This window comes from Myiozetetes cayanensis, unplaced genomic scaffold (assembly GCF_022539395.1).
Source record: "Myiozetetes cayanensis isolate MyiCay16 unplaced genomic scaffold, myiCay2020 scf23, whole genome shotgun sequence".
NCBI classification, from domain to species: domain Eukaryota; kingdom Metazoa; phylum Chordata; class Aves; order Passeriformes; family Tyrannidae; genus Myiozetetes; species Myiozetetes cayanensis.
In genome coordinates this window covers 10,820,091-10,832,505 of record NW_026087445.1, presented here as the reverse complement: position 1 = coordinate 10,832,505, position 12,415 = coordinate 10,820,091, and the positions used below count along the sequence as shown (strand labels likewise).

At 37.9% G+C, this 12,415-nt stretch overlaps 1 protein-coding gene across 4 annotated transcripts in view; it reads left to right on the top strand.

Annotated features, from left to right (window-relative positions):
- The window catches only part of GARNL3 (GTPase activating Rap/RanGAP domain like 3), a 42,285-nt gene continuing 29,870 nt past the window's right edge, over positions 1 to 12,415 (top strand). For 3 of the 4 annotated variants that reach the window (XR_007629441.1, XM_050320056.1, XM_050320057.1), the window contains exons 1-6: positions 1 to 130; positions 6,001 to 6,070; positions 8,335 to 8,409; positions 9,850 to 9,949; positions 10,298 to 10,416; positions 11,053 to 11,117. Coding sequence is in view for 3 of the 4 variants with exons in the window: in XM_050320056.1 (XP_050176013.1) it covers positions 75 to 130; positions 6,001 to 6,070; positions 8,335 to 8,409; positions 9,850 to 9,949; positions 10,298 to 10,416; positions 11,053 to 11,117 (485 nt within the window). In the remaining variant the exon portion in view is untranslated. Of the gene's footprint in view, positions 131 to 6,000; positions 6,071 to 8,334; positions 8,410 to 9,849; positions 9,950 to 10,297; positions 10,417 to 11,052; positions 11,118 to 11,487; positions 11,647 to 12,415 lie in introns of those variants that run through there. The other variant, XM_050320058.1, reaches the window with a different exon arrangement.

Sequence of the window (12,415 nt, the reverse complement as noted above, 5' to 3'; positions counted from 1 at the left end):
CCGGCGCCTCTCCCGCGCGGGACGGACTTGCGGGAGCGACGCTGGAGGGGTGAGGTCTCCGTCTGGCCGCCCGCATGGAGCTGAGCAGCGCAGACGCGGCATCCACCCGGTTCCTCGGCCTCACTCAGCGGTACCGGAGGCGGGGGCTGAGCTCGGGCGGGGCGCGGCGCGGCGCGGTGCGAACCCACCCTGGCCGTGGGGGAGAGGCGGCACTTTGCCTTCGCCGGCCGGGGCCGGAGGGGTCGCGCGAACGGGTGGGCGGCCCTCGGGCAGCGCAACGGCGGGAGACCCCGAGCTGCAGCCACTTCCTTCAGAGCTGCTGCAGGTGGCGTGAGCGGAGTCTTCGGAGTCGGTTTCGGAGCTTATTCAGCGGTGCACTCGTGCAAGCAGCTACCCCTAGGATGTCTCTGCAATTATCCGATTGCTGAGTGCGCTTGTACTTGCGACTGCTTCTTAGATGAAAATAGATTGACCGATGCTGGCAAGTAAACATGTGGAATGTGAGGAGAATGGCGAGGCAGAAGGTAGGCACGGTGTGTCGTTCTGATCACACAGGTGCAATCTGCAAACTCACCCCCTTTTGCCACTACCCTTCTGCCCCCAAGTAAAGTGCTTTCCAGTGTCGAACTTCTAAAAGACAAAACTTGTGATTTGACACTGGGATCCTAAAACTGTCTAGATTTAGATCAGTAAATATGTTTGTGCTTCGTTATTCAACTTTCAGGACTGTTACAGTTTGTAGGAGTTTCTGTTGAAATGGGAGGAAGCTAGTCCTGTCTCCTCTTAGTCGTTACTGTTCGTGTATAGAAGAGCACTTGTTTCTAGACAAAGAGGAGGGGGAGGTGCAGTGTACCTTAGGTACTGTAAAAATGAGCGTGAGCTAATTTTTTTCATGTCAGTGAAGGGTCGTCTGTATTTAAACACTTTGCAATATAAGTAAATTTGAAATTAAACCAAAGTGATCTGAGCCACTGAGGAATTAAGCTCTTTGGTGCTGGCAGTTCACCTTAATAGGATGAAAACTGCTCTAAAACTGTCATAACTGGAGTAACAGTTTTTCTGATGTAGTAGATCAGGTCAGGACTGAGAAAGGATGTAATTCGATGAAAAAGATTAATATATACAGTTGATGTTAAATCAACTTAATGTTAATCAATTAAATTAGCTGATGTGATGTGTCAAAGAGTTGAGTACAAATCTTTGTGGTAACCAAGAACAGAGAGCCAAGGAGGTATGCAGGCAAGACTTCTTCAGGGAGTATATGCTCTTATGCAAATAGCGTGATAATGTAAATCTTGCCTATGCGTAAATTGAGGCTACGATGCCTAACTTTCATGAGGTTGTCTGAGGTTGTTGCATTTACGTTGGTGTGAGATTCTGCTTTAATTTCTTGATACAAAGCACATGACACTTATGAAATAGGTTGAGAAGAAGCAGAGATTAGCTTGGGTATTACTTTGATTTTTTATTGGGTATTACTTTGATTTTTTAAAGGACTGCTAGTGTGTTTGAAAGTTAGGTATGTTTTAGGTAGTTTGGGGACACAAATGGATTAGAATATTAATATTAAAACACTCTTGTTTTAATAATTTGTTTAGATATGCTTCAGGTTTTTTAATTGGTAAGAGCAGTGTGAGAAAAACGCTTTTAATACCAAAAGGTGTAGTTTGTGGCAAGACACTGTATTTCCTCAAATTATTGGAGTGTGGAAAGGATTGGAGCATAAACCTTTCTGATGCGTAAACTGTTCTTCAAGTGTTTTCTGAGCTTGTCTGTATTTTCCCTCTGTATCATGTGGTCTAAGAATATAGATTGTTTCTCCAATGAAATTTGCTTGTTCCTAATGTTCTCTGCATCACTTGATGAATATACCCTGTCTCTCTAGGTCTGTGAATTTATGTAACCTTAGTAGGAGTAGATCTTAGGTGTTTGGGGTGGGATGGAGTCCTGTGGATTCACCTTACAAGGCACGCAAGGTTATCACATCTTTTTTTTTCACCTGTGTCACCGTAAATGTCTGTGACTGTGAGATTGCGCTAGAGGCTGGCTGTGGTGTTGCGGTAACTCATCTCAAGACCTGATGAATAGTGATGTTCAGCCTCTTCCAGTTTCCTTGCAGAATGTGACAGTGCTGTCTCCTTGTTATTTTATTTATTTATACTGCCATTGGCTCCTGTTTGCGTGCTTATTATTGTGTCTGTGCTTATCATTGTGTTTAGAACTCTAATACAGCCCTGCTCCCTGTCATTCTGTCACTAGCAAATCTGATGAAATGTGAAATGTTGGAGTGCCTCCTAAAGGCAGCGACTTTATAGATTGACATTATGGAAATGTTTTTAAAAAAATCTAATAAACATACTGAAATTGTTTAGATAAAAAGGGTTTCTTTGAGAATCTGGAATAGAGGATATATTCGTATGGTAGAGAATATAGTTTGTAGGCATCACACCAGCTGTGAAGAGCTCTGCATTTCTAAGTGAAGATAAACCACAAGTTTATATATCAGTGGGTTTCCTTCGGCATCCTCCCTGTCATGGTCTCATGGTCATCATATGGTGAACCTTTCTTTGAACTAACCTGCCTCCAGAACTTTGCTAGAAGAAATGTTGGGAACACCTGAGAGTGTGGAGGACAACCATCTTTTCCATGTTGAGGGGAAAAAAAAAAAAATTTTATGTAACAACCCAAACTTAACTCTGCACCTCACTTTGTCTGTTGTTTTGATTCTCTGATTGGGAAATGTTACTGCAGTAGTCATTGTTGGTATGTATCTTAATGATCTTAGTTCATATTAGACCAGGCTCTTTACTTTGGCACTTTGTATTTCTGAGTAAATGGTTTTCATGTTGTGTCCTTCTTTAACTCAATAACCGGTATTTTGTTACATCAGTGCATACATGTGTTGTATGCACATACATGTCTTGTATGCCTATATCCATTTCTTATTTCTGTGCCTTATGTTTGGGTTTGAATACTAGTTTTGCGTTTTATTTTTTAAAGCTTTTTGTTAGCTGCTGACTTTATCTCCGCAGCATTAATATGCTTCGATCTTAGCATGCTTATTTCTGAGAGTTTGACTTTCACTCAGCTGAAATAGCACCAAAATAAGGTTTGTGACTTAGCTTGTGTATGCAGATAGTTCTCAAATGCCTCCATAACTCCCTGGCTTTATCATGCAGGTAATTCACAAGATGGCATTTTCCCCTGGGTTTCATGTGTTTTGAGGGTAGCTTTGCCACAAGGCATAAAGTAGTTCAGTTTTATACAGCTCAGCTTGCTTTTTCTGCTGCTCTGCGAAGCTGTTACATGACCGATGAAAATCTGTACAAATTATCCAGGTGGAGATGGTTCCATTCAAAACACAATAGGCCAGATACTCTTTGTGGTGACTTTCTGATTTGTATTATATTTGTGTTTGGGATTGTCCACATGTCTGCCAGCAGTACTGACAGTGCCAAGTATTTATTGATCTGATTTGCTTTTACAGTGGTTTCTAAGGCAACTAGCACACCTAGTCACAAAAACAGATTTTGTAGAAGAGAAGAAGCACACAAAAAAATGCTAGTGCTACTACGATTAACTGGTTCTGCAAAAGTAAAAAATTCTAGAAAACCCACAGTGCCTTAAAATATATTGCAAGTGAGGCATTCCATTTGTTCTGTGAAGCATCTGAGAAATTTTGTCTGTCTCAAAATGCAGGAAGTCTAAAAACTGCATTCAGTACATTATTACATTTTAGCTTTTATCTGAACTTTCCAAATTCCCTCAGAGGTGTGTGAAAAGGCAAAGGATCACTTTCAGCCCATGCAAAACTAAACTCTCTGTTATATCTGGAAGAGAAAAGAAAAGGTGATATCCTTACTTTTGTCTGTAAAGATACTGATCTTTAAATACTTCTATGTTACCCAGTCTTAGTAACTTCAGGCAAGATTTTTTAGCCAGATTTGTGCTTTCTTCTGAGAGAAAAAGATGAGAGCTCATGAGTAATAGCTTAAAATATTTTTCTTTACTACAAACAATCCTGAATTAGTGTGGGGTTTTTTATATTTTCCTTCAGTTGATGGAGGAAGATGATGCATTTGCAAGAAAATGTAATATATGCATGATTTCCTTGTAAATAGCATGTAGGAGTAGGGTGAAAAGAGATTATCCAAATACACTTTAAATGAGTATGTCAGTTATTGCTGCAAAACCACATAAAGTGGAAGGTAACTGTAACATAAATTTATTTGAGATGTGCAGCTCATAGGTACATTCAGTCTTTTCACTATTCTGGGCCATCTTCTTTGTGTCACAGGCTCAGAAGGAACTGTTAAGTGTTGTGGCTACCACTTCTGTGCGATATCGCGGCACTGTTGCATGGCAAGGTTCACTCAAAGGCCCCAGAGCAGTAGTGGTAGGTGTATAAAAATACTGGACATAAAGTCCTTGCGATGTGTGTGATGGCTTAAAATTGGAACCTACTCCTGGATGCTCAGACTTCGTGACTTAAGAACACTAAGGTGGAGTCACAAATGTGAAAAGATAGGTAGAGATTTTGAAAATTCCATCTTCAGGACATTCTTTTTTTCAGATGACAACCTGAAGTAACCTTACTCACAGGAACTGACTGTTATTGCGGCTCATTTGTAATTTATGTATCTCTTAACTTTTTAAAATTGTTTCTCTTTTCCTTTTGTCTCTGTCTACTTTCTGCTCTGCCCTGAGGAAAAAAGGAGTATTGCTGTTACTTTCAATTAGAGTGCAAGCTGTTTAAACTTCAGGTTTTAACACTTATTGTTTAATATCAAGTGCGGTAAGGCTTGAAATACTTTTATCTACAAACAGTACATCATAAATGAGATTAAATTGGAGCTGCTTTAAAAACAAGGGCTTTTAGATCAGGACCCAAGCTCAATTTCTTCTTTTATCACAGATTTTTCCCATCTCTGCTGTGCAGATTCATGATGTGGAAATTTACTCTTTTCCTGGAAGGTGTTTCAGGCCAGTTCTCAGGAAAGCTGTGATTAATAACTGTCCCCAGTCAAACATAAGTTCACTGTGTAGGCAGCCACATGCAGAAAGCTTATATCATTGTCTATGTATTTAGGTCATAATGCTTCCAACTGAGTGATTGCTTTGGAGCTTGTAAAAATTACATCTAATGTGGATTGACCTCAGTTCTTGTAGGCAGTTTTCCTCAAGTCATTTGTATTACTGCTGCTGTGGCATGTATGCATATGCCCTCCAAGTGTCAGAGAATGAACAAATGGCTTCACTTCCTTGAGGAATCAAACTAGATGTATACAGTCATTTTTGCTCAGGAAGCAACAGAGCTTTGCTTGTGCAACAAGGGATCGGGTGGTGGAGAAGCCAATGAGGAAAGGTGTGTCGCTGGACCTTACACTAACAAGCCAGGAGGAACTGGTTGAAGACTTCGTATTCTAGGATTATATTGGCTTGCTTGATAATTCTGTCTTTGTTAAGGTGGTGGAAGGAAACCTATGATATGCTGTTGTTTTCTTACACTTACGAATTAAGTGTAAGAAATTAAGTGGTTTAGTTTCTCTTTGTGTGGAGGCTGAAAAGAGACTGAAAAAATCAGTGATTGTGACAATCACAAACCACAAAGTGTGGTCTTATTGAGTATAGTGCAGTTGTTCTGTTTGAAGCATTAAGTTTACTATAGGTTTTTCTTCCCTTAGATTTTCAAATGTGGTTATAAACCACCACCCACTTTGAAACTCTGATTGCATCATACCTAAATATTTAATTTAATTGTAACTTTTACTTCCAGTCAAGACCCAGACATTTCTTTTCCTTTGGGGGTAATGTGAAAGCCAGACTGCAATGGCTGCTGGAGATTGTGTATGCTGTAAAGAGTGTTCTCTGCAGCGAGAAGTTCATACACTGTGAACCTCGTTCAGCAGGAATGATTTTTTTTTTAATGTTAGGGTAGTGCATTGCAGGAAATCTAAGTCCAGTTGATCTGTGTACACTGATGAAGCATTTCTATTCCAGGTCTGTCTCTGAAGATCTGGGTTGCAGACGTGGAGACTTTAGCAGAAAGCATTATGGATCTGTGGAGCTTGTAAGTTTATATAGTTTGTCCTTTGATTTATCACCTTACACAGAGCTCAAATACCTTTCATTTCTAGGTAAAAAAATTGAATTTAGTTTGGAAAACGTGCTTCCTAATCTGGACTTGAAAGTTGTAGACTAATAAAAAGAGGCTTCAGAATAGATATTTTAGGCCTGTGATTGGAAATATTTTTACTGCTTTATTTATGAATATTTCATTATAACAGATCAGAAAGGGTTATATAAATATTGTGTTTACCTCCAGATGAAATTGAGCCTTTTTTCCTCTTATAAGATGAAGATTGCAAAATATTAGGGTAGTATGTAATGAAGTAGTTCCTATTATGTAAGTCATAAACTGTGTGCATGCTCACATGTGTACAAATGTATGTAACATTATATGTACAGGCCTCAGTAGTGGGAGAAGGTTTAAAACTAAAAGAACTAGAATAAATATATTGAAAATGGTTCCCTAAAATCTATCCGTTATCCTGTATTTTATTAAAATTCAAAGATTAAGTTGGCACTTCGTTTTTCTCCTACATAAATTTCTTCTCTGCTGTGAAAATAGCAGTATATCAGCAGTTAAAATAGTATCACTGATTACAAGGTCATAATGAAATTATATAAATTACTGTAGGAAAGCAGAAGTGAGAAGTAAAGAAAATGAACTCCAGTTCTCTTACTGTGGGAAGAAATCACAAATTTTCTACTAGCTGTAGTTGTAATTTAAAGTTCTTGGGTAGTATATTTATTATTATGTATGTAAATTGGGTGTAAATTGGTGGCTTAGTTGCTGTAAATTGCATTACAAGAACACCAGGTATCTTTCTTTTCTTTCCATACATTCCACATAACAGATACGGTATTTTAATAAAAAAATACAAATGAACCATTTTCTGCTAAGAGGCTCTTTCTTTACTAATACTTTGACTCTTTTGCTGGAAAGGAAAAAGGTATTTGTAATTATAAATTCACAGTAAGCTCGCACAAATGGTCTTGTCTTTTGGTTGGTTTTCTTAAAATTCTGCTGGTATTTTATCAAATTTTTATCTTTTGAAGTACAAACAATTAAAGGTTCTTGTTGCCCTTTCAAATTTCTAAATCTTCAGTATTTAAGTTTTCTTACCTAATGTTTTCCACAGTAGCATCTTAGTTGCTCAATTCTTTCAAGAGCATTTTGTCTCTTTTTCTTACGTCTTTCCCACTGTCTGCCATTTGTCCATATAATCTCTCTTACAGTTTATATAAGGCACCAGGATGCATTGGAGGTTTTGCCATGTTAGTTTATTTCTGACATAGTCTCAGGTTGCTTCAAAGTAAGGAGAAAACTTCAAAATGTGATAACTCTCCTACTAAGTGAAGAGGGTATTATCCTAGAATAACATAGATTGCTAGAGGGAAACAAGGAATTATTGTTGTTCAGATCCCATTTCATAAATTTGGTATGATATGTGACAGTCACCCTTTTTACAGTTTAGGGAGGAGTAACATGCAATATCATTGGCAGCATTCTCCTCCTCTTCTCTTGTAGAGATCCTAAGCGGTACTATCTTCTCAAGAGCTTCTTTAGCAACAGAGAGAGTTTCAGTGTTCTGTGAATCCCTGGGTTCCCTTATAAAAAGACCAAGCAGCCTTTCCAGAGTATTTATGAAATTGTTGAACTCTTCAGCTGTAAACAAACCCTAGTTTCTGATGTTAATGCTGGAAACAGACCAGGACGTCTCCTGTACCTTATGTTGTTCAGCATCATCACTGAGCATTGTGTTTGGAGATTCTTGTTTCTCTTTGTCTCCTGAAAATATCAATAAATGAAGACATCAATAAATAAAAAGCAGTAAAAACCTGCTAGTCCCAGTAATGCTACCAACAAGTAGAGTTTTAGGCTTTGTAAAGCTGAGAGGACAAGAATCATCATGTCTATAAGACCCAGTTTTTTTTGAAAGAGCAATCTTCAAGATCAATTTCGGGAAGGTGAACAAAGTCCCTCTTTAGGAGTACTGTGTGTTGTTGCAGCAGCCAAAATCTGAGACAGGAGAATTTCTCCTTGGTACTTGGATCTAGCAAAAGAGTAAATTTCTTATGCATTTGTGCCTACACAGAGTTCTTACTGGGTCATTCAAAGCCTGTAGTCAAACTGGAAATAGCTGGGCTGATCTCTTCTCTTTGGGCAGTTATGTAATGTCTGGAACAAGAAGAAATGGTAGTGAGCTTTGATCGCTGATGGTATGGCTATTTTTAGAACTAGAACCTCTATCTTAAACTCTCTTGTAGCTTATATCTAGTGATGCTGATGGAGCCATTCAAAGAGCTGGGCGGTTCCGTGTGGAAAACGGCTCTTCTGGTGAGGTAAGTGGCTAAAAATTCTCACAGAAAGCTGAAAAAATAGTTCAGCTTTAGTAGTTCTTCAGCAATGAAAGATGCATTTGCAGTCAGTTACTAAGTAAAGAGGACACCAAAAATGCTAAATAATAATATGAGAATGTAAGAGTCTAAAAAGAGTAAGATGTGTTTTTTTCCCTCTCACAGATTAGCTTAGCTTTTCATTCAAGAGTATGTAGTCTAAGGGAAAAGCTGGCATTTTGTTTCATTTTGGTAACGTTTTTGTTCACCAGTTCACGATAGGAGAAAAATATCAACCCTCTGAATGACACTTCATAGTCTCTAATTTGTGACTTTATACTGGTGTCCTGGTGATACAACTATGTTCAAGCTGACCTTTGTGCTTTTAAGTTTGTTGGCATGATGAAGTTACACCTTCATTTTTGTCCCCCTAGTTGTCTTATGGCAGCTGTGCTTATCTTTAAATAAGAAATAAAGAAGTTGAGTGGAGCCTCAGAGAGTCATTCCCTCCAGCTTCCTGCACTGCTAAACTCACAGTGTGTCCCTGCAACCACTCCAGTGACACTTAGGTTTCCGCTTATCTTCGTGTATTATCTTCCTTTGCAAAACCTTTTAGTCTGTAAATACCATTCTTAATATTGAAAGGAAGAAGACCTCATATTCTTGAAATACATGTAAGGTCTTGGTAAATTTGTATTGAACTAATATTAATGGCAAACTATTACTGATCGTCTATTTGCATCAGCGCTGGCTGCAGAAATTAAAGCAGTCTAACTATTCTGCATTGATGTTCTGTGGGGTCATGTTTGATACTCTGTTTTTTTAGTTGGGTTTCATGTAGTTCAAAAGCTGATTAGCTTGTATCACAGAAAGATTCCCAGAGTGGGCAATGATTGGCCACATAGTGAATGAATAGTTAGAATGGCTTTTTCTTTGCATATGGTAATCCTTAGTGGAAAAGGACTGGAGGGATGCTTGGGAATTTACCTTAACTGGCCAATCCAGAAACAACACTGAAGAACTTCTAAAGCATGCTTTGGTCAAGCAAGGAGTCCTTAGGGATTATTTTGGGAAGAACTGAGTGAATGAAACCTGGATGTAGAATTTCATTCGTTAATTTATTTATTTTTAAGTTTTAGAATGTTTTTCTTCAAATTCCACATTGAAATATTTTCTTTTCACTGAAATTCTAAGCCATTGCCTGTGATAGTGGTATACTAGGATAAGTCTGCAGTTACTTAGAAAGAAATGGGGAAAAAAGAGAACAGGAGAGGGAAAAGTTTCAATTTCAGCGACACACCAACTGACTTCAGAATAATTCTTGCTTTTTAAAAAGTAGTGTACAGCTAAGACTTCAGATGAATCAGCCAGTCTCGGATTTTGCCTGTATTTTGTCTTTATTTTTCACTTGGTGTTTAATGTGACAGTCTCTCAATTCTATTTCAGAATACAGACTACACACCGGGTACATGGCACAGAACGGATGTGCATTTGGAAAACCCAGAGTATCATACAAGATGGTATTTCAAATATTTTTTAGGGAAAGGTAATTTTTGTTTTTTGTGAACGGATTGGAGTTTGAATCTATGAAAATGTAATGTAGCTTTGAATAGCTATTATTTCAATACAGAAAAACTGTGGTGTTAATTTGGGTTTCTGTAAGTAGTGAAACCTCTGCTACCTAGAAGGCGTGTTTTGAAAACCTTCTTGGCTTTGAAATCTGTACCTATCTCTTGGATTTTTTTAACACATCTATATATAAAAACAGTTATGTAGACAATTATATATTTTACATGAATGCGTAGATTTAACAGCTGTCTCTCTGAGTCTGCGCGTAAGTGGGTGTGCATGTCTTCTTTATGGTTGATATTGCATCTTGTTTTTCTCTTAACAGTTCATCAGAATTACGTAGGTACAGATGCAGAGAAGAATCCTTTCTTTCTGTCTGTTGTGCTGTCTGACCAAAATAATCAGCGCATTCCTCAATATCATTCAATACTTTGGAGAAAAACAGTAAGAAACAAATAGTTAACTGCTGCTCTGACTTTTGTTTCGTTTGAATATGTTTATCATACACTTCTTCTTCAGAATTGCAGTATTTATTGCATAATTTCATTGTATACAAGAACATAATTCTACTGTAGTAGTAGATACAATTAAACTAAATTTGTAGATAAATTATAATAAACTTTCTGACAGAAATCTGTGATGTCGGATATTCACTAATTTTTCTTACCTGCAACTCTGCTTTTTTTTAGAAATGTTGCCTAAAATGTTTTTGATTATGTCCTGTGATCAATTTAGGCAATTATTTTCTTATATAGTGGTAAGAAAATAGGCAGGTGTGAGACTGCTTTCGCTAATATTATTTAATTAATTTTTTTCCACTTAAAGTTCCATAAGAGCCTTTTATTTAAGCAATTGATTTAAAACTCTCCTGTAGACATGCATGGTTCTTTTTTTTTTTTTTCCTTTGCAGCATCATTACTTTTTCTCCAAACCATCAGTAAATATAGTGAAATAAAACTAGCTCAGTTTTTTTTTTTTATTTTTTAATTTTTATTTTATTTTAATTGTTTTATTAATACTCCTACTTGAATTAACAGGTCAGTATGTCCTGTAATACATCCTGTCTTTTCTTCTTTATAGGGTACTCAGAAAATATGTCTCCCTTATAGTCCCACAAAAACATTATCTGTGAAATCTATATTAAGGTATGTATTGACAAATAGGTTAACATGTAAGACATTTGCCGGTATGCCTTTTCCTCTAATTCAGAACTTGTGTTCCGTGGTTTTCATGATAGATTTGTAAAAACAGTTTTGAAAATCTTAATCATTGAAGGCAGCAAAAAGTGGTTTTAAAGCCTGTTCGGTAATAGGTAAAGTGATAACTTGAAATGGAGGAAAATTCTTAGCACTTTTTCTTTAGCAGAGGGACTATTTTCAAGTTAATTAGAAAAGACATGCTAAATGGAATCTGTATAGAGTAGGAACAAATGTCTCTTGCTTTATTGAAGCCAGACCACTGGTTAATGCTACCTGTGTGAGAGGGGAATTCTGGAAGCAGGGCATGTATTGCGGTGTGAAGCCACTGCCACCAGATCTGGATTTTCCTACTACTGCGCAAGATTTATGAGAGGTGTCAGACCACTGAATTTTTCAGAGACGCTATCAGACCACTGAGTCTCACTTCTTAAATCTGATTTCCTGGGCTGTGGCTCCATTTTGGCATGTCAAGACGGTGAGTTGAAAACACTTCAAATGTCTTTCAGGTTCTTCATCGAGATGACCTAAGTGCCCTCATTCTTTTCCTGCAAAAGTACCTGATTTTCCATGTCTGCCCACCAGTCTCTGAAGTATCTCTTCCTAACATCCCTTTCCAACCCAGCCTCTCCCTCCACTCCACCCACATACATGTTTTTGGTCAGGCATTCCAGAGTGGAGAAACTTCATCATCTGTTAGCTTAGGTCATAACTTTTTTGGCTGAAAATGTACCTCACATGTTCCATCCTGTGATGCTCCAATATTTTACAGAGAAAAATGTAGGCTTGTTTCAGACCTTGTTCCCAGTTTCTTCCATGGTCTGTGCCACATGCAATCAGCTGCATAAACGTCATCCCCTTCTGCCCACTTCAACTTGGGCTGAAAACTCTTCCCTGACTATTTTTTTGCTCTTAGCGTCCTTGAGCCATCCCTCAGGTCTGGCTGATATTCCTTTGACACGTGTTCACACCTGGTGTGATTCTAGGTACAGACTGTCTCAAAGACTTTTGGTTACAATGTTACATCTGTTTTTTCTAAATTATTTGGAACATTTTAATCTCCTTCAAAAGGTACTAAAGCAAATCATGTGTGCACTGTGATCTAGCATAAGCAACAATGGAAAGATTTGACTTCCGTGTTAGTTCACTGTGCCCCACACAAACTGCATTTGGCACTCCATGACATGCTGCACAGTTCTATGACTTAATGCTTGGGGAAAAAAAAGGGAGTAAAAATAATAGTAAAT